General features: G+C 36.4%; 1 protein-coding gene across 4 annotated transcripts in view; it reads right to left on the bottom strand.

The window, feature by feature from the left end:
- Window positions 1-23,161, bottom strand: part of tanc2b (tetratricopeptide repeat, ankyrin repeat and coiled-coil containing 2b) — a 271,242-nt gene that overhangs the window by 5,993 nt on the left and 242,088 nt on the right. For all 4 annotated transcript variants that reach the window (XM_055150162.1, XM_055150159.1, XM_055150160.1 and 1 more), the window contains 14 exons: window positions 22,458-22,736; window positions 19,537-19,704; window positions 18,866-19,026; window positions 17,581-17,689; window positions 16,576-16,698; window positions 15,543-15,779; window positions 13,667-13,879; window positions 12,366-12,459; window positions 10,023-10,156; window positions 9,046-9,169; window positions 7,301-7,476; window positions 6,532-6,664; window positions 2,156-2,247; window positions 832-978 (listed from right to left, as the gene is read on the bottom strand). In XM_055150162.1, the coding sequence (XP_055006137.1) occupies window positions 832-978; window positions 2,156-2,247; window positions 6,532-6,664; window positions 7,301-7,476; window positions 9,046-9,169; window positions 10,023-10,156; window positions 12,366-12,459; window positions 13,667-13,879; window positions 15,543-15,779; window positions 16,576-16,698; window positions 17,581-17,689; window positions 18,866-19,026; window positions 19,537-19,704; window positions 22,458-22,736 (2,190 nt within the window). The remainder of the gene's footprint in view (window positions 1-831; window positions 979-2,155; window positions 2,248-6,531; window positions 6,665-7,300; window positions 7,477-9,045; window positions 9,170-10,022; window positions 10,157-12,365; window positions 12,460-13,666; window positions 13,880-15,542; window positions 15,780-16,575; window positions 16,699-17,580; window positions 17,690-18,865; window positions 19,027-19,536; window positions 19,705-22,457; window positions 22,737-23,161) is intronic.

The following is a 23,161-nucleotide window of genomic DNA, read 5'->3' as shown; positions in this document are numbered from 1 at the left end:
TATATATATATATATATATATATATATATATATATATATATATATATATATAAATATATATATATGTAATATATATATATATAAAAAAAAAAAAAAATGTGTTTCACACCTTCCACGGTGGTAGGTCTCTCTCACCCTCATTCAGCTCGGGTCCTCTACCAGAGGCCTGGGAGCTTGAGAGTTCTGCGCAGTATCTTTGCTGTTCCCAGTACTGCACTTTTCTGGACTGAGATGTCCGTTGTTTTTCCCGGTATCTGTTGTAGCCACTCTTCCAGTTTGGGGTTTACAGCCCCGAGTGCTCCGATCACCACAGGCACCACTGATGCCTTTACTTTCCAGGCTCTCTCCAGCTCTTCCTTGAGCCCCTGGTATTTCTCTAGCTTCTCGTGTTCCTTTTTCCTGATATTACCATCGCTTGGTATTGCGATGTCAACCACCACGGCTCTGCTCTGTTTCTTATCCACCACCACTATGTCTGGTTGGTTCGCCATCACCATTCTGTCAGTCTGTATCTGGAAGTCCCACAGGATCTTGGCTCGGTCATTCTCCACAACCTTTGGAGGTGTTTCCCACCTTGATCCTGGGGTTTCCAGCCCGTACTCTGCACAGATGTTTCTGTACACTATGCCATATATGTATATATATATATATATATATATATATATATATATATATATATATAAGTATATGTATATAAAGTATATGTGTGTATATATATATATATATATATATATATATATATATATATATATATATATATATATATATATATATATATATATATATATATATATATATGATTTAGACTTATTTAAAGAGCATCGGTCTTACGTTCATTTTCCTCCGACATCGAGACAAGTTGAGAAAAAGTGACACTTTGAGTTCCCTGAAAGTCTTGAGGTCCTCGCTGAAACCTTCGCGTGGAAACTTTTTAAGAGCATACTGATAACGCTGAGCTGCCTCCTTCACCTTCCCCTTCTGCGAGACAAAAAAAAAGCAACAATTTAAGAATATTTTACTTTCTTACAGTACATTTAAGAAATATAGTGCAAATCAAAAAACTATATTTATTTCTAGAAAAGTACCAAGTATCTAAACACCTTTATATGGACAAAATGTTAAGCTTTTAGTTTTTTTATAGTTGATATAGACTTAACAGATTGCTTCTATTTTCTTGGCTGCAAAGTCTGTCATAAATTTTAATTTCATGAATTGCTTTTTAATAAATGACTATTAGTTCTACCTTTGTTTTTTATGATTATCTTAGTCTACTGCTGCAAAATAGAGGAACATTTGCTCTATGAATTTTATCAAACTGCTCTATTCATAATAAAGGTGCATTGTGTAACTTTTCTGATGGAGGGTCTGTCAGCTGCTTGTTTCTATTGAAATGTCAATGCTCTTCCTAGAATGTTCCGCAGTATGATCTTAAACAGATCAACTGTACATTTATTCAATCACAGGTGGTTTTACAGCTCAAAGTACCTAGAAAAACAGGTATTCTGACTTAGTGGGGTCGCCTCTCCACTGATCTGACCTGTAACTTGGTCTGGTTTGTTCTCAGTGAAGACAGAAATGTTTAATGCCATACTGTGAAACATTCCAGGCAAAGCAATAACATCTTCACGGAGAAAAGCACTTGACAGACCCTCCACCAGAAAAGTTACTCCTTTAACTAATATGTTAATTTTACTATTGTATGAATGAAAATAAAAGTGTAATTTACTGATAACAAGGAATTTGATCATAAACTGTGGACGTATAAAGTACACAATGTAACTGAGATACTGGGGGTGGGAGTTTATAAGTTTTTTTGTTTTTTTTTTCTCTTCCCACTCCTTTTTGAGTTACATTTGTTATTGTATTATGAATATGTAGGCCCGTCTGTATGTATTAACAGCTATGTAAGAAAACAAAACAAACCTGTCATCTTTTATTATGTAGATATGAATATTTACTGTCATAAGTTCAAAATCAATCACACAATTAATCAAAAACTTAATGAAACATGCTAAAAATTAACTGTACTGAATTAATTGACGACACATCTATTTTTACATTGCACTCATGTCTCAAAAGTGTATTGCCGTTCCATTCATATTATAACATATCATTCTAAACATCTTTGTAAATATTTCCTGTAAGTTTCCCGTACCTTGTAGTAGCTGTCCCCCTCCTCTATGAGTTTGCTGAGTAGTATAATCATGATGTCGGGTTTGGAGGTTGCCATGGCCCATGTGGCGGGACCTGGTGACACAGGGGGAGGGGAGGAGAAGAGGGACAGATTTAAAACACTGAAAATTACAAAACTACAAGGAAAGAGCGGGACTACACACAACAACACAGGTAAATACGGGGACGGGGAGATGAGGGATGGAGGGTTCAACAGGCAACCCACTGTAAAGAAATATGTTATACAATATTATGAGTCTTCTCTGACACCTGGAAACACAATGAGGTTGCTATGGAAAAATCAAACTTGGGCTAGAAAGTAAAAGCCAGTATCTCCAACTATGATATTTGCTATTTTAAGATAATAAGAAAAGAGTAAATACATAGCAATAACAATAGTAGCAATTTGCAAATACTTTCTAGCCCAAGTATAATAATCTTGAGGTATAAAATCTTTGGAATAACATAGTCAAATAGTGCAGATGTAATGCCATGAAGTGGAAAATTACAACTTAAAAATACAGAAGAATAATTCAGTGTTTTATATACCATCGGGTACTTATAGATAGTTAATGAATCTTACAAGTACGTGATTCGAGATTGGAATCAGACCACAGAAAAGACAGAATATTAGAATTATGTAGTTATGAGTTCAAATAGACGCTTCATAGTTTTTCCCAATTATTTTCCAGTTAATTTAACCTACTCCATTAGCACATAACTTGAACTTGAAATAAAAGGGAATGTATTGATTGGACTTCAAGTTATTTTAGGCTCTACAATCCATTTGAATCAAGATTGAGTCATTTCTAATTGTTATAAAAGGAGATGAATACTGAAAGGACATTTTTATTTGTTTGTAAGACTAAAATCAAACTGAATAGTGAAAAAATCTGATTAATGTTCATTCTTTTTCATATCTCCTATTTATGAGTATTTAGTGACCTGCTTATTCAAACAGACACTCAATACTGCATAATTACACCAACTATCCATAAATACCTCATATAAACAAACTTAAAAAATGCCCCTTTTAAAGAAAAATCCAATATCACCAAGTAAAAAGATCAATGAAGTCACTTTGTGCAATGACAATAGCACACACGCTGGACACACACACATTTACAATACACACATATTACACACAGATATACACACAAATACTGCACAAAAATGAGAACTGGCACAGAAAGACAAATAAAACCAAAAAGAAGCAAGCAGGGGAGGTTATCGGGTTAGAAATGCTCTTGTAGTTGAGAAAAAGATGCTGCTGACTGGGCTACGGCTGACATCGAGAAAATGTCTTAAAGATGAACGATGCAGAAGTTACAAACGCATGCAATTTCCGCTGGATCACTATGACAACGCAAAAGAGAGGCGTTTCTGAAGACTTCCCATCATGCAACTGGGGGGGCAAGTTTCCATTCACGGCCTAAGCATGGAGGCCTAGCATGCTATTAAAACTCTTATACCTCTAGGGCAATCCCGCCTTTGTCAGTGCTACTACCTCGTATGAGTTTGTGTAAATGATTTGGCATTTTTGCAGTCGGGATTTGGGGGTAGCTAAGCTGGTTGGCTGATACTTGGGACAACACACAGACAACACAAAGAGATAGGAGATAGATTTGTCAAAATGCCTGGTGGGGTGAGTAGTCGACAGCCTTGGGTTTACCTCGGGATCGACTGGGCAGCGTCTGGCATCCTGAAGCCGGACAGGAGGGGGCGAAAGAGGGTAGAGCAAGGAGTTTATGAGCAAAAAGAGCGGGAAAGAGGTGTTCAAGAAGAAGAAGAAGAGGGCATGAAGAGTAGTGGCCATGTTGGTAAGGTTGTAGGAGTGTGTTTGGAAGGAGAAAAGAAGGAAAGAAATGTGCAGTGGCGGTCATATTGGTGAGGTTGTTTTTATATATTGATAAGATTATGGGAATAAATGTACAATGAGAGGAAACAGATGAAGTGGACATGGGCAGTGGTGGCCATATTGGTAAGGTTGTAGGAGTTTCCGTAGAGGAAGAAAAGAATGAGAGTAAAAAGGTGTTCATGAAAACGTGGGAATGCGCAGTGGCGGCCACATTGGTAAGGTCGTAGGAGTGTGCGTAGGAGAAGAAAGGAAGGATGAGAAGAAAATGTGTGATGTTTTGTGGTGGAGGTGGAAGAGAGGAGTGAGAGAAAGGAAAACAAAAAAAGCAGCAGTGAGAAGAGCAAGAGATAAGTGCTGGTGCGCAGAAAATAAATTAATTAAAAATAAAACGCCACAAGCTGCTAATAACAACCTGTCTCTGAGCAACGGGAAGAAAAGGATGAGAGCTCCGACAGAGAAGAGAAAGAGAGGACACAAAAGCAACAGTAGTAGAATAAAAACATTGAGCCAGAAATAGAGAGAGGAAGCAGTGCAGCAGTGGGGGCGGATGACATTACAATAAGCTACATGGAGACACAGGGCTGAATCCAAGGCTTTGTGCACAGAAATGGGCCATACATTTCACTGCTTTGGACACAAACCTTATGGTAAAGTACTGTACAGTATTTTCTTGAGTCTTTCTTCTATGTTAATGTGACTTCTTTGGCAGTAAGTCTATATGAGTAGAAAGAGCTGAAAATACATGCTCTGCAAATTACTTTATAAAAAAAAAAAATGTTTCATTTTGTCTTCTTATGTACTTTAACTTCTTGGGTTCTTTTTCAAGACAATACAAGTGTATTTACTAGGGCTGGGCAAAAATAAAAAATATTAATCACATTAATTCCATGAGTTTGAGTGCAATTAATCGTGATTAATCGCATGTTATATGCAAAACCAGTTAATGAATTAATCTTCAAGGTATTCAGTGAAGGCTCAAGAATAAAATATTTAATGAATTTTTGTACTACTAATATATTTTTTTCAATATTTTTTATTCAGTGAGTAATAAACACTTCACTAGTAATAATTTCTAGATCATTGTTATAAACTTGGACAAATTTTTCTTGGGAAACAAAGGGTTAATATAATGGAACGGAAATGGACCAATCACAATTTTTCTTCCAGTGATATCTGGGTAAATCAGTAACAGATGTTTACAATAAAAAAATAAAAAAATAATAAAAACTGCGTTAATGGCGTTAAAATAATTGTCGCGGTAATTAATTAATTAGTTAACGCAAAATGAACGCGTTAACATGCCTGGCCCTAGTATTTACTTTGTTGACATGTTTCGGCTGCTGCTGTAAGTCATCTTCAGAACTGTCACCGGTGTTGGTGGTGACGTATCAACTGTTGTTACTTCCTGTAAGTGTGGTCAGCCTGATGGACCTGGCAGGTCGCTCAGACTGACGCCTGATGTCGTCCAGTGTTCTCTGGAGAAGGGTATCCCAGGTGAGTGAAAGGAGGAACGCTCTGTCATCACGGTTAATGCTGTCTGTGCCTCGGTTCCTGATTTCAATGGCCTCGGTGATCCAGCATTTGAACTTGTTGTTCTCTGATCCAATGACCCGAGCCCCGTCCCAATCCATAATGCGGTTATCACATTATGGATCAGAGAGAATGGAACAGCTGTTATATGACACGTCACCACCAACACCGGTGACAGTTCTGATGATGGCTTGCAGCTAAAACATGTCAACATGTAAATAGACTTTACTGTACTGTCTTTAAAAAGAAGTTAAAGTACGCAAGTATTTAAAATAATAACTAAACTTCTTGGCAAATATTTTACTTGACAAATCAAAGCTACTCACATCAAAATCAAGTATTCATAATTAAAATTTCTATGAAAAAAAAAACATCATTTCCCTTTTCTTTTCTAATATTGCTATAGCAAAGCTTCAAAACTGCATATTGTGACTTCATTTATTTGTTTTACATTTGCATTGCTGACAACGTCTAATATATATAGGACCAATTAACTGACTATTGAAAATGAATTAAAAAGAGGAACAAAATATCAAAGGTCAAAGGTCAGATGCCCTTCCAAGTGTGAATCTCCGTTCATGTGGGGTTAGGACTGACACAAGTGCACTATTTTAGCTAAAGATCCATGTGCCATACCAAACTCATTCTATGAAAATTCAAATATCAAAGTTATCCAGAATGTGAATCTACAATGTTACTGGACTGACAGCTGAGAGAAAGTCTTCCTTCTTGGTGCATTTAATCTGAAAATAATGCCTTTTCAACACCAGTGTCTCATTCATTGTCTTCCATGCCGCCCATGCTTCAAATCCCAACACTTGACCTTTTCATCCACACAGCACAATGCCATTTCAATGAGCGCTCAATACTCAAGCGCCAAATAACCTTTCATTGTGATTGGAGAGGGTTAGAAGAATTGGAACCTTAATGGGGCGCTTATGTTTAGAGGATGTCAGGTGGTCTCCTCTTACCTATCTTGGCTCCTTTCTTGAGCAACGCGACCACCACAGATGTGTTCCTACAGCCCACCGCCCGGTCCAGTGGTCTCATCCCACTGTAGTCCACGTGCTCTATCATGGCGCCATGGTCAACCAAGAACTGAACCTGGAGGAGGCAATGAGAACAAATATGATGGATTATATGACATCAGAGTACTGTAAAAAAGGATTATATTATGTTTTGAGAAACTGAAATATTGATTTATGTATCATCCCTGGATAAAATTACGGTAAAAATTAAAACTGTGTCTGAAGGAGAAGCAACCCCCTCAGAATGTGTCTGATCAAAATATATTAAATTAGAGTAGTAGTAGTAGTAGTACTAGAAGTATATATTTCATATCAAAGAGGGGGCTCTACCAAAATGTTGATTATATGCATTGTTAAATTAAAATAAACTAGTCTTGTCTTCCAGGGGGTGTGCTGACACTTGTACACTTCAAACATCAAAAGTGGAACCAAACTGGGACTAAACCTGGACTAAAATAGGATCAAACCAAGTCTATATCTGGATTAAATTTGACTAAACCAGGACTAGCATAAACATATTTTCATCACATAAGAACTAGAAACTTGTTCTTTTAGTTATAAATGGCATAATTATCTCAAAATAAAAAAGCTATTTCAAACCTCAGCATTGAACACTAAGCATTGAAAAAAAAAAACTAAAAATTCTGTTAATATTTTCTCTCACCCCCCTGCTCATAAAATACTGTCCATCATAAATGTGTTTATTTCTCACCACGTCTGAGTCTCCGTAGAAGGCGGCTAAGTCCAGCGGTGTCCGTCCGTTTTTGTCTGCGTGGTCAGTGGGGGACCCGCTCTCCACCAAACACGTCACTACAGGTAAATGTCCCTTTAAACAGGCCCAGCTCAGAGCAGTCAGACCCTCTTTATCCATCAGAGCCAATGAAGCTCCTATAGAAAACACCATTACACAAACATTATATATAGTACTATTTTGAAACATCAGTGATATTGAGTAGATTACAAAGCTGCAGTTAATTGCAATTGAAAAAAAAATAAAAAATTCGAGTAGTCACAATTACCAAATCACAGAGGATTATTAAAGTTCACAGCGTGATTTTTCTGGAGGGTCCACTACTCATCTCTAGGGGTGCAATAATATCGAAATATCAAAATATCATATTGTTTAATGTGATGATACAGTATCGATATTGTAGGCTGCTGTAGCGTTATGTCGCCAAGAGTATTTTTTGGTATATTTTACTAAATTATTTTGTTACAGAGCTACAGTTGAGGTGGCTCGGGCATCTGTTCCGGATGCCTCCTGGGCGCCTCCCTCGGGAGGTGTTCTGGGCATGTCCCACCGGGAGGAGGCCCCGGGGAAGACCCAGGACACGCTGGAGGGACTATGTCTCTCGGCTGGCCTGGGAACGCCTCGGGGTCCCCCCGGAGGAGCTGGAGGACGTGTCTGGGGTGAAGGAAGTCTGGGAGTCCCTGCTTAGGCTGCTGCCCCCGCGACCCGGCCCCGGATAAGCGGACGAAAATGGATGGATGGAGCTACAGTTTTGTTGCTTGTTCAGCGGAAGGAATCGTTTATGAGACACATTTGACATTTTCACTGTATTAATGAGTAAAATGTTTGGGTTTCATCTTAACTTTGCAGAAGAAGTGGTTTAACAAAGACTTTTAGTATCACAGCTGTGATATAGCCGGTATGTTTTATTGAACCGTATCGAATAGATCTGAAATATATCGTATCGAACCAAAAGCTCACTGTATCAAGATATGTATTGTATCGTGGCCTGTGTATCGAGGTGTGTATCGTATCGGCAACTTCTTAATGATACCCAGCCCTACTTGTCTCCATGGAGATATTATTGTTTTGCCTAAAATGTTCCATGGTAAAACATTAAACATACCCATTGATTCATTACCGGCGTTTCTATTTCTCAAAAAGACAGTAATTCCTTCTGTGAATAGGGGCGACTCTCCACAGATCTGAATCGTAATTTAGTATACTGCTGTAACCTGCTTGTCTTTGTGATAGTTTTAATAATACTGTGGAACATTCTAGACAAAGCAATCACATTTCCATGGAAACAAGCTGGTGTTGGATCTTCCACTAGAAATGTTACGTAGTGCACCTTTAAAGTAATTACTGTCATCTGCGAACAACAAACTATGCAGTAACCCGTTTTGAAATGCACGGGATTGTACTGATTATGCTATTTATTTTTCATGTTTCTTTTCAGTTTTGGATGTAATTAAAATAGGCACAAACTGAATCCCCATATTGCAAAGTAATACCAATACTGATAGTATTTTTCAAATTGTGCTGCCCTAAAAGCTAATGTGTTTTTCTACCTACTGCTACACCTGTGCGGGTCCAATACTATATGTTTGATGGAAAAATATAAATAAGTAGATACATCCAGTAATACACTAAAGTTAAATTGATTTCAGTCCATAGAAGACTACATTGAGCAATGCAAAAACATGTTTATTTTTATCCCTTTTTACCTTGTGCTAATAGAAATTCCACAGTGCCCAGATGTCCCTCGGAGGCGGCCATCATTAGTGGAGTCCGGCCCTGTTTATCCGGCTGGTTCACATCGGCTCCGTGTGTCAGTAACAAGTCCACAATCTAACACACAAACATTTATACAGCAGTTATATAACATTACAGTTTATGGCAATGCACAGTTTTGACACTTTCTAACAATATTTATATCATAGTCTTTCTTCATTGGGGTCATTAGAGAACATAAAAAACTAAATAATTACAACAAATTTAAAGATGCACTGTGTAACTTTTCTGGTGGGTTGTCGGTCAAATGCTTTTGTTATTGCTTTGTCTGGAATGTTTCATAGTATGGTATTAAAGCTTTCTATCTTCATGGAGACCAAATTAGACCAAGTTACAAGTCAGATCTGCGGAGCAGCCTGTTTTTCTAGACATTTTTACGCAATAAAACCACCTGTAATTTAATAAATGTAAAGTAAAGCTGTTTAATGTCATACTGTGGAACATTCTAAACAAAGCAATAACATCATGGAAACAAGCAAATGATGGACCCTCCATCAGAAAAGTTTGGCAATGCACCTTCATATAAAAAGTGTGACAGATCTGGTTGTATATTTTAAAAAATACAGTAGTGCTAAATTAATAGTTTTGCAAGTCTCACTTTGATGTAGACCTGATATTTTTAGAGTAATTTGCATTTTGTCAGATTATTTTTTGGTACTATAAAAATCTAACTGTATACATGTGCAATGCTCTAATATAAACTTCTTTAAATAAAAATATAACTATATAAAATTTTTCTGAATAAAAAATGGTATAGCACACACAATTAATATTTTAGGTAGACAAGTTTCTTCTACTATATAAAAAAAGTCCTTATATATTATCAGTATAAAAGTAAGACATAAACATTCCTTAAAACAAACAAAAGCAACTAAACAGATGTGTTAATCTAAATATAAAGTCCCCTGACCTGCCAGTGTCCCTGTCTCACTGCACTGAACAGGGGGACAATGCCTCTTCTGTTGGGTTGGGCCACAGCTGCTCCCTGCTCCAATAAAAGTCTGCAGACATCCAGCTTCCCCCGGCCAGACGCTGCCGTTAGAGCTGAACACACAGAAAAGATGATTATTATATTATTAGGTTTACATAAGATAAGATATAAGAGTAAATGTAGCCACAGCTGAACTAGCAATGAATGACAAGAGAAATGGCTGCCAATCACACACTGTATAAAGAAGTGGACTAAGGAAATGTTTGGCTCCAGTCAAATAAAGCTTATGTGCAAATTTGGAGCCAGTTCCATATAAGGAATAGGAATTTATTTACTGACAAAATATCAAAATAAAAACACCAGGATCATGTAGAGTGGGTTAATACAAACATTTTAATACTAAAATGACAAGGCTCACTGCAGCAGTTATAGAGAAAGGTGCAACAATTTCTCAATATAAAGCCAACTTGAAGCAGTCCATTTATATGTACAGTCTATGTTGCCTCTTCTACCACCAATAATCACTCATACACCACATTTATACATAGACAAGGTAGGTTAAGCGTTTTGCTCAAGGACAAAACCACAGTACGCATCGCTGTAGTTGGGACGTGACCGCCAACATTCCAGTTATTTTCAGCCTGCCCCTCAGTCTGCGTGTGACCCCTGACCTGTCGCTGTCTTAAGTCCAGGTTAAAGACTCTTTTCAAACTGGATTTTACCACCTAGAGCTGTCCCAGTTTTATTTTTTTCCTTCACTGTTTCATTGTGTATAACTGTATAATTCAGTATTTTATTGTTTTTTGATGTTCTTGATGTACTTTGATAGATTGATTTAATTTTTATAAGACGGCCACTTGAGAGACAGATAAAGATGTTTCTCTCAGGTTAAATGTGATTAAACAAAAGGTATACATCACAGTGTATCATAAAGGGGACTGCAAATTGTTAAAGGTACACTATGCAACTTTTCTAGTACAAGTCCAGCGCCTGGTTGTGTCCATGGAGATATGCTAGGGAGATTGCTTTCCCTGGGATGTACCACAGTATGGCATTAAACTTGCTTATTATGTAATTATAGGTGTTTCTTTACAATATACATTCTATAAATCAGACTTGTAAACTGGCACGGTGCTTGACTCCATGGAAATAGATAAGTTTAATACCATACTGTGAAATATTTCAGGCAAAACAACAATATCTACATTGGGGCGGATCTATGTATACATTTAATACCATTCTGTGGAACATTCCAGGTAAAGCAATGACATCTCCATGGAGAAACAGGTGGCAGACCATGCACCAGAAAAGTTACATAGCGAACCTTTAACTATACTCTTACTGAAATGTACCGACCTTAATCGGAATAATTCGATATGTTTTACAAGAGCTGCAGCAAGTCCCATAAGAGTGACTGCACTTTCTGACTATTCATTGTGAGGAAATGGACTTGATATGCCGGGCCTGTTCTTACAGATGTAAAATGTCCTCCCTGTGGATGCTGTGAAGCGTAATGTATTTTCACTTGACCTCTTGAGTAAAACTGGGGCCTCATTTCACCTCCCGAACCGCTCTCCTTCAAAACAATAAGCTGCAGATGACTGAACTCAAGAGCCTTCTTTCATTCACAACTACATGTGGGAATAAGGCTCACAATGAGCTCCCATAACCATAAGAAACAATACAATATGTTTCCCTGCAGCAAAATAAGATCCATGTGGACATATATATCTATAATATCTATATATATGTGCTTGAACTAGGAATTTTAATCTTGGTTTGAGTCATTTTGAGATTTATTTAGTTCATAGCGTAGATTTGGTAATTTGTATAAAAATGTTTCAGTCTGGGTTCAGTAAATATTATCTGTCCTTGAAGTAAATCATGCCTTTATATGATCTGATGTATGCAGTTTTAATTATAATTCTTTGAAATCAGTCCAAAAATTAAGTAACCTTGTACAGTATTTGCAGTTGAAAGAGGTTTGTGCTTTTCTCTAAACTGAATCTAACCAAAATTGAGCTCTCTCAGTAAGTGTAGCACTCATTTCAGGTTTAACATTGAGACCATCTGCCTAAATAAATCTATCATTCAAAACAAGTCAAAACAAAATTTATATTCTAAATTCAAGCCAAACGTTGTGACCAAACATCAAACAGGTCTGTGTAGATTTCTGCATTTCTAAAGAGGATTTAAAACTCATTGATGTTGAGTCCAGTGGGGGGAGAGATTTTCACATCAATATGAACAGTTACACATTTAAAGTGAGTGTTCATTGTTTAAAGAGGTTTATTGAGCCTAAAGCTTCAGACAAATCCTCACCAGTCTCTCCCCACAGAGTGTCGAAGTTATTGATCTGAGCTCGCTCCACCTCCTCTTCGTCTTTCTCCGGCAGGTCCAACAGGTACGACACAATCTATGGCAAAAGGGAACATGTAACTTAAAACTTAATACTTCAGCCAGAAACACAACCAGTCAAGAGTGCGATTGGTCAAACTTGAAAATATTAGCTTCTGATACTCAGTGCATGTAACTATACCCCCACAATTCAATAATATCTAGTACTGATGCAAAGAATATCCCTTGGACTTTTGGGAAATGAATGCTAAATCCTTACACATTGTTGTTGGGATTGTTATAATTCTTAATGGACAGGGTAGGTAGATGATGTTACTGTTTGGGACACAGATGAATCTTGCTTTTTTGTAAAATTATTTAGCATGTAGGCTTCAATATTCCATAAGCACATTCAGATTAGCTCAGTTTGAATTGAGTAATTATTCCAAGATAAGGGAAAAAAATACACAGCTATATATCCAATAAGGCAAGGTCTCCAATGTTTTTTCCTCTGGTGAGCTACTTTTACAAAACAAAAATGCCAAAGAGTGACTTATTTTAACAGCTGCAAGAAATTGAGTAAGAGCCACAGCCTTAAGATTGGGAGCAGGTAGATGCCTATAAAATATAAACCATTATTAATTTATTAGTGCACAAACCTGGGCATTAAAATAATAGATTTACAATGATAATTAATAACATTTTACTTATTCAGCAAAATATGTATAATTGAGAAAGCCCTTGGCGAGCTACTTGGAATGGGGAGAGAGCTACTGGTAGGTTCCGAGCTACAGGTCAGAGACCCCTGCAATAAGGTATGCTGATATTTCAGACTTGAAGGTCCTATATTATGCAAAATTGACTCTTGTGAGCTTTAAGCCATGTTAGAATGTTGTCACCTCATCAAAAATATGCCTGGAGTTGTGTTTTGTTTCATTCACACGTTTGAGTAACCCTTTATTGTTAGTCTGTCTACATCTCCAAAACTCAAAAAGCTTTGTTCCACCTTAAGTTGTCATGAAGCAGTAGTTTTCAGCTACTTTTTGCCTTTAGTTCAGTACAGATTGAAAATTCCAGGGCTGAAATGATCCAAATAATTCTAGTGAAGGTGTACTGAGTTTAAAAACACAGTGGAGCACTTCCCTTATTAATGTTTTCTGTTTGAGAGCCTAAATATGCAGGATTAGTGTGTTAAGATGTGTAAATGAAGCAAATGATGAATAAACAGCATTGTAACATAGATCAGAAAATAGTGTAGTAATGTGAGCTCTTTAATCCTCCTGTACCTCTGTGTAACCCATACTAGCGGCTGCTATCAGAGCCTGCTGGACCGCGTGACTCTTGGTGAAGTTGTTTTGTTGTGGTTGGGTTTGGGGGGACTGCTGCTGCTGGGACCCCATGCTCCAGTCACTCTGAATCAGGTACTTGACCACCTCCATGTGTCCTCTCAGCGCCGCGTGGACCAAAGCACACTGCCCATTTTTGTCCAAGTGGTCCACCTGTTCAACACACAAGAGAAAGCCTTAGTTATTCATGCAGTTATTTTTATAGTCACCTCTTTTCTAGTACTTTCCAGGATATTATTGGTGATTGCTGGAAACAGTTTATCTATCCTTGTCTAAAAATGAAATCTAATCTTACCCTTACTTATTTTATTGAAGGCAGTATTTACAAAGTGGAAATAATTAGTAAAATTGGACCATTTTCTTCAAATCATACATAGCTTTTACTAATAACAATTGTAATGCTGATATATTCTTAATTTGAAAAAAAAAAAAAATTAAATACAGTGGACATGGCCAAGCAGCCCGCAGGCTAAAAAAGGACAAAGACCAACTACAAAGACCATGATTCTTTGCTCAATTTCACTGCAGCCAGCATGAATAGACTGAAATCTTTTTAAATATGAATGGCTTGGGATCTGACATTAATAACTGCACTTAAGGCACTTTCAGCAATTTTCTATAAGTAAGAGCATCATTTATACACTGCCATTACATCCCTGCTATATGTAATTTGAGGTTTCTATCTAATTCACTATAAGCGATGCAATACAAGACTTTAGGGAATAGGAATAAGATGGAGGAAACTATATAGAGAGTCTTATTACTGGTGATACTGGAGGGCATAAGAAATGAACCTATAACTTCATTGTGTAAGGACATTACCACTAACTCACACATTTATACATGTAATTTCAACAATATATTACATTTTCAATCACTTTCTTTGACTCTTTGACTGGAATGGTTAACTCACTTATATTTGTATAGTCCCATGTCACAACAACATTTTATTACAAAAAAAGATCTCAAGATCTCATCTCATCATACTACAGGTCAAAAGTTTTAAAACACCACACCAGTTTTCTAAAATTTTGATTGATGAAAGTGTCCACTTTTGGCAGATATAACAGCTGAACACACTCGTGGCTCGTTCTTTTTACAATAGAAATCAAATATTGTTCAGAAAGTTCTTCCCAAGTCTGTTGCAGAAGTTCCCATAAATGTGTGGCACTTGTAGGTTTCTTGGCTTTCACTCTTCTGTCCAGTTCATCCAAAACCAGCTCGATGGTGTTAAAGTCTGGACACTGTGCTGGACACTTCATGTTTTCAAGCTTTACCATCTTGTTCTTTTTTCCTGAGGTAGTTTTGGCAGAGCTTGGACTTGTGTTTTTTATCTTTTATCTTTTTTAACCTCTGGCTGTTCAATATTTACCGTTGTACCATTTCAACCTCGTTATTGGACTTGCACGACTTGAATTGCAATAAATAACTGGAAAAATTAGGGTGTTCTAAAACTTTTGACGGGTAGTTTATTTTGATTTAGTGTGTCTTTAATGCAGCTCTACTACTACTGCTCCTGCTCCCATTGGTCATACACAGTGAGGGACAGGTGGATTTAACCAATCACAGTGAAGTCTGAACTTTCAGAACAAACCAATTACTTTATTTACCTTTTAAAAATAGTGTACATATAGTATAATCAAATTGAAATTGTGATATGGCTCCAAAAAAATTAAGCTACCACCCCTTTGAGAGAGCTTAGATTTAGACAAACTGTATGGCTCCACAAAGGAAATTACTCATTACATAAACAGCTAGGATAAATACATAGTCCAACAATCACTAATAAAACCCTGAATCCATTGTGTAGTCTTACCTTTGCCCTCTTGCGACACAGAGCGGTGACTATGGCCATGTGACCGCCTGCAGCCGCGTAGCTCAGTGGGGTCAGTCCACTCTCAGAGGGGGCATCCACAGAGGCCCCAAACTCCAGCAGCAGGTTCACCATCTCCATATACCCCAGGTGAGCGTGTACACACAGCACTGGGGCATTATTCAGCACCTCTGTTCGGTAGTTCACATTCGCACCGCCAATCATCAGCAACCGACTGACCTAAAAAAAAAAAATCATAAAGAAAATTTAGCATGAAAGGAAAATGTTAGTGATGTTACTTTTGCTAAAAATCTAATCTAGCATAAAAGCACAAAAATAGTAATAAAACATTTTATCCCGAGACTTCAAAACAAGAATTGTGAGAAATAGGATGCCTTTCTCATGTGAAATGACAATAACTGATCTTGAATTTAATATAATGTTTCTTTTTGCTTACTTTTGTTGATTGTATATTTGACACCTCTTCTATACCTCTAGTTTTTTTTTTTGTTCCTTTAGTTTTTTACTGTAGGTTGTAAAACTATTTCAATAAAAATAAAATATAAAAAAGAAATATTACTAAAAATATATATAACAGGATAAAACACTACAAATAAAATGAATCAACTTGTCCTCGAAAATGGTTTAAAGCCTGAGAGAATCTGAGGGTGAGCTGTAATATGTCAAGCAAAGAAGATGTATTACCAAAATTTGTTGTAAAATACATTTAAAATGAATTGTAATATTAATTTTATACACTTATTTTGACTGAAATGTTGAAATTATGGTTGACTATAAGTAACACCACTTAAATGAACATGCGTTTCCATTTGACACAATTTCTCTTTCTTTTTTACTGTGCTTACTTGATTGCTTGCTAAATAATTTTCAGTTTATCTGATGGAGTATTAAAAAGTACAGATAACTGACTGAGTGAGTATTTTGATTACTAGCTGCATAAATGCTACTATCTCTTGCCTGTTGTTACCTGCAGCAAAGTGACACTTGATTTCTTGTCTGTGTCTGCATCTGTTACCTTGATGTTTGGAGTGTAGAGGTTCCGCAGTGAGGAGAGGGCGGCTGAGAGTCCTTCTGTGCTGTACGACACCCACAGTCCCTGCAGGATGGATGAGGAAACCCCGACTTTCTTGCTGAGACCCTTGAACACAAAGGTAAATATTCATTACTTTGGAGCGGAGGAGGTTAGAGCTTTTGAAGTACAGAACAGTGGAGAGGTAAAATAACTGCCTGGACTGCGGCTTTAACTTTTTAACTAGAGTTATGTTATCTTACTGTAACATGACTCTTGCTTAAGTACATTTTTGGCACTGTATTACTTGTGTCTAAATGTCTCAAAGCTCATAAAAGCTCTTTGTTATTCTAGAACACAATACTTTTATTACTCTTTTATGCAATGCCATAAATTTCATCTTTGCCTCTCATTATTTCCATGCAAAAATATAATGTAATAACCACAGTAGTAGTATATTTTTATGACTTATGAAATTATTTTTACTTGAGTTATTAATTAAACTAGTAATAAGATATGTATTTATATCACAGTAGAGAAATTCACTTGTTAAAGATGCACTAGTTTTGGCTCGTCTCCATGGTGATGTTATTGCTTTGCCTGGAATGCTCTACAATATGGCATTTAACTTATCTATCTTAAAGAAAATACCTTTGTACTATAAGTTTACTTGCCCTTTCCACAGATCTGACTTTATCTGATGTCGCCACTTGCTTTTCTCCATGCAGAAATGTCATAATGTTTAATGCCATGCTGTGGAATTTACCTGGCAAAGCAATAACATCTTCACGGAAACACAAGTTAGTGCACCTTTAAGACAACTATTAATACATAGTCAGGATCCAAGGAACAGTAGTTTAAAGTAAAAGATATTGCTTTTTACTTCAGCTTGAGTCATCATTTTATAAGGAAATAGCGATGCACATTTTAGCTGGATCTACCCGTATCTACTACAGACAAATGGACAAACGTTATTGATTCACAAGGGGAATTACTGGGACAGAAACACACCTTGAAGATATGTGCTTTGAGGATGTGATGGCCCAGTTCGATGGTCTGTTGCCGGTTGAGTTTGGTCTCCAGTCGTGAGAACCAAAAGGCCAGGAGGGTGTGTCCACTCCTGCAGAGAGAGAAGAGCCTGAGTCACCAAACGGGGCTTTGAGAGAGAGCCTGAGCCGCTGCAGAGGTTTTCAATAGATTAAAGAAAGAGCATCACCGTGACGGGCCTCTCTGCTCAGTGAATAGAGCAGTGGCTTCACACTTTTCACACCAAGTACAGACAGAACTACAGCAAAACTAAATCTGGACTAGAACAGGTCCAAAAACAGGGCTAAAAATGATTTATTCTTTATTTCATACATGTAGTTGAACCTTACAGTGTCATTAACATTTTCTAATTTTATGATTATTGTAAAAAATAAATAATTATTCACAATTCTTGACAATATGACCAAAGAACAATGGAATCCTTAGTTGTATTTCATTAATGATGTCTAATATCATTTCTCAAATACTGACCAGCTTTATGAGTATATAATTAACTTAGTTATGCTTCTAAAATTGTTTATTTATTACTTAATATAATCATTGTACTAATAATAATTCTGACTATTAATTTTTTAAAATTATTTTTTGTTTTTGTAATTATATTGTGACCTGAACAATCAAGATTATACCAAATACCTTGATACTTATATTGGCATACATCTACTCATAAAGAACAGCATATGTAAAAATAAAAAAAATCTAAAGGAAATTGGAAATTACATGTTTGAAAGGCAGTAGGAAGTAGAAAAACGTATTTGATCCTCCTTCTGTTGTTCATAGCAACAAATATTTGGTTGGATACTGTCATTTTTTGTCTACTGTAATAACTACTCAAGCATTCCACAGTCCCTCATTATGCATAACACAATTTACTACAGCAGGTTATATTTCAAGTTATTTTATGCCAGTGGCTATTAAATATATTTTCCATTATACTTTTTGAAATGGTTTGCTTGTATTTGTGGTCCAAACTAAACCTAAACCCTGACTCAAATAAGCATTCCAAGTCTTAACCAGATCAAGCTTCCACCATACTGAAGGACTTATCCATGAATAATATTGTAAAATGACATCAGTGGTACACAGTTTTCTCTCATCTATTTGTGCCCTGGTTCAAAGAAAACACGATCTGAAGAATGTTACAAGGCCAAAACATAATTAAACCAATACCTCTGAGATCTGCAGTCTGAATGTGCAATGTGCGTTTTAATATTTTAACATTTTTTGTATTTTTTGGTGTCTCTCTCACCTCGGGTCACAGAGGAACTTGGTCTTCTCTCCCTCCTCCCTCCAGATGAGCCACTCTCTGAAGGACGGGTGAACAAACATCCTGGTGCCGTCTCTCCTCTTCACCAGGAACACGGAGAGGTTATCCACACGCTGCTGGAAGTCCTCCCAGTCCAAAGTGCCCTGGAAATGCACAGAATATTATTAAAATCTTGCAAATCTTTAGTGTTAAATCAAATGTGTGGTCTGCAACTAATACTCATTGTTCAATTGTTTGTTTGTTTTTTTTGACATGCATTCCTCCCCCCAAATATTCTAGTTTCCCATAGAGATTTCATTTATTTCCCATAGTGTTTTACATTTATTCAATTACACACTTTAATTGCTCAAAAACATGCATGTGAGAAGGGTTGCTTCTCCATAGATCTGACCTGTACCTTCTCTGATGTTGACACCTGCTTGCATTTATGGATAATGATGATATGGTTTAGTAGCAGCCTCCTTAGCATACCTTTAAGTTATTTAATTAACTACAATATGAAGCTACTAACTGGGCATGAATCATGAAAGTGTGACCTACGTTCTGACAAGGTCTGATCACATTCTACTCATATTGTTCCCCAGTAGGACATATTTTACTATTACATCATATTATATTATACTATTATTACATATATTTTTCCGTGTTGTTACCTCTAGTTGTCCAGCGTTGATGGCCTGGTAGATCTGCTCGTCGGTCAGAGGGTGCAGAGACGCCACGGCCACGTTGAGCAGAGGCAGCGCCCGCTCAAAAGACGACTGTGTGGGGAAGCGCATGTTACACTGCAGCAGGTACACCTCCGCCAAGTTCACCGGGACCACCTGAGGAACACCACACAACAGGAACAGTGTTAGTTGTTTTCAGATTGTAAAAGATTGTAAAACGCAAGGCAAGTTTATCTGTGTAGCACAATTTGTACACAAGGTAATTCAAAAGTTCTTTACAGAATAAGACAAATATTAAAATCACAAAACAAACAAATCAATACATAAATAATCTTAAACAGAATGTAACAATGTCATAGTCCCAGATAGGGGCAAGAAACTGTTTTTCATATTGTTTACATTTATACCTTGCCATGAAATATCTAAAAGGTAAATACACAAATGTTGACTAGACTCACTATATTAGAACAAAAATCTGTATTTTAACAATATTCTATACATTGTAGCTGTCCCCATCTGTATTAAATATTACTGGTTTATAGGATGTTGTGATGTCATCTGAAATCCAGGAACATATATAGATTATTTCTAATTAAACTTTATATATAGATTATTAGAAATATAGATTATTTTTAATTAAACTTTTGGTTTCAACTTTATAATAAACAAAGCAAGAAAATGTCAAATATTAGAGGAGAGATCTTGTCTAATATAATCCAGTAATGGGTGCCACACTCAGTAGAATAGGATGTGTTCACATTCTATAATTTGAATGTCATAATCTCAGATGGTGGGCAGGGGGTTGTTTTTGAAAGAAATATTCAAATTAGAAATCCACAAACTCTGAACCTTATTAGGAATTGGTGCAAAACCTGTCATATTATTCTAAAGTCCTTTCAACTGGAAACAAATACATATTTGAAGCTGAATATTGTGAAAAAACAATTACACTTTTGTTTATTTATACTGACAGAGAATACATTAAACTTTGTGCCAGTTTTTCTGCCATCAGGATAGGCTCAGTAAATCAATTACACAGGTCAACAAATCTGCAATCTGACAGTTAAACAGAAAATTGCAAATTCTAACACAGAATTCTGCCCTGTCCTCCAGCTCAGTTTTAAACTATAGGTGTTATAAAAATGTTGAGGTCATGTGAACTCAAACTTTTGATACACCGTGAATAGTGAATACAGATTTTGGCTAGAATCAACTTTCCCAATATGAATTATGCATCTTGTTTCCACGGCATCCACTTTTCCGCCTGGTTATGCGCCGAAAGGAGAATTTATCAATTGTCATTTTTTTATAGACTCTCTGGAAGCACTCCTGAATACATGAAATTATATGAACCTGAAGGAGCACGCTAAAAAATGGCATTGTAAAACCTGCACTACAGCCAGTCAATTGAATTATTTATCAAAAATAGTGTTGGGTCCCAAGTGTGGTAAAAGCAACATTGTGTAAATAAATCAGGCTGTTTATTGTAAGTGGTAGTTGAAACAGCCACAAATCATTGTATACGGCAGAGAACTATAGAAATAAGGGACATTTATACAGTTATGTTTACTTAAGTGACTTGAATTTATCATAATTTTCAGAGTAGTTTTATCACAACACAGTTTTTATATCTACTAGACTGTCATTAAATCAGTGTAATAAAACTCAACACACTTTTTGTCACTACAACCCAATTCTATTCATGCTTTTTAGCTTCTTGTTATAGGTGACATTTTGAGGACTTTTCTGCATTCAAAATATATTATATTTATTTTGAAACTGTAAATTGCTATGGCAACAGTCCTACTTTTTTAATTGTTCTAAAACTCATGGATGTTACTTATGTTTAATATAATATAGTCCAGTCTTGGGTTAGGGCCTCCTTCAATACAGGTGTAGATTTAGACCTGGCTTAGACCTGGTTTAGTCTGGAATTAGTGTTATTTAGTACTTGTTTAGTGTATACTAGATTGGGCCTGACTTAGTTCTGGTTTAGTTTACGTTCTGGCTTCCTACACTTTATGTATTTCAGATTTTAGACCTTGAAAACCTATATAAAATCTACCTTCATATTGCAGCATTTTCTTTTCTTCACTGATGTATGTGTAGTTAGTAATTAAATGTGATCAAATTAAATGAGAAAATGAGATATTATAGAAATTAAAATTCATCCAAATTATTCTAGTGTAGGTGTTTAGAGTTTTAAAACACTGGAGGACTTCCTGTATTACCACATGACATCACAAGGTGGAACAGAGTGTTTTCTGTTTGAGAGAAGAACTCAGTCTAAATATGCAGGGTTTGTGAGTTAAACAAAATACAACTCCAGGTATGTTTGTTATGAGGAAACAACATTTTAGTATAGATCAGAAAATAGTGTCATATGGGTATAGCAGTGCAATGAAAATTATAGTGCCCATTAGGGATGTAACAGTAACTGAAATATCGTGAAACTGTATCGTCAAAGTTCTCACAATAATATCGTGGACCATCACAATATATCAAATTACAAGTCTCGTTGCTTATGGTGCAGCAATAACTAAAAAACTACATAGACCATGATCCTTTGCTCCATTTCAGTGCAGACTACAAAAAGAAATAACAGGTCTAAACACTTTTAAGTCTTAGTTCTTTGGATTAAGTCAAGGCATTTTGTCAAGGCATTTTAAGAGGAAAAAGTAGCATATTAACAGTTTTAGTTGTTTAGTCTCCACAAAATATCGCAATAAATATTGTACTGTGAGATGTGTATCTTGAAAATATCGTACAGAGAGATTTGGATATTGTTACATTCCTAATCGTGAGCCTCCCCACCATATCGTGAGCTTTCCCACAATATCGCAATAAATATCGTACCGTGAAGTTTATACCGTGAGACTTGGATATCATTACACCCCTAGTGCCCATACCTTGTAGCTGGAGCTCTTTAGGACGAGATAGCCCTTCTCGATGAGGTCAAAGGTCAGCTTGAGGTACAGGTAGGAGCCCTGACTCAAAGCCTTGAGGTGGGTACTGAGTTTTCCGAATGTCGTGTTGTCCATTTTTCCGTTGAGGGAGATATTGTTTTGTATTTCGGGGCTGCTGTGGATTCGGTGCAGTATGTAGCCCTGTAGGTCCTGGTCTATGGCGTCGTTCTCCTCAAAACTGTCCAGGGAGATCCGGTGGAACGGCAGTGGGTTTGTGATTTCCTGAAACCACAAGAAAGTCATGTTAATACAGATTTACTGTTTACTAGTCAAACATACTATTCCTCGATTTCAGCTGACTGTTATATACAAACTTTTAAGGATTTTTTCCTATTCCAAAGATATATTAGTTTGTCTTAAATGGTTAATCGTACTATACTTTTACATACGATACTTTTTATTTGCACTACTAGGAAAATTTGGTTATTTTCCTGTACTACAACAAGGTTTGAGCTGTAGCAGGTTGAATTATGAACTTCTATGACTGATTATAAAGACAAACCAACTATGTAACTGTTGAATTTTGTTATTTATTTGACAATATTGTACATTTACAGTACTTTTTTGTAGATAATTCTGCTGCATGGTTTGGTTTCAATATTATCGTTTATCATCTTTATTTACTTCAGCAATTTTCAAAATTTGTT

The sequence above is a fragment of the Boleophthalmus pectinirostris genome, unplaced genomic scaffold, assembly GCF_026225935.1.
Source record: "Boleophthalmus pectinirostris isolate CB_2022bp ecotype Guang Dong unplaced genomic scaffold, ASM2622593v1 HiC_scaffold_14, whole genome shotgun sequence".
Classification (NCBI taxonomy): Eukaryota; Metazoa; Chordata; class Actinopteri; order Gobiiformes; family Gobiidae; genus Boleophthalmus; species Boleophthalmus pectinirostris.
The sequence above is the reverse complement of the archived record's forward strand: the minus strand, read 5'-3'. Positions and strand labels throughout refer to the sequence as shown.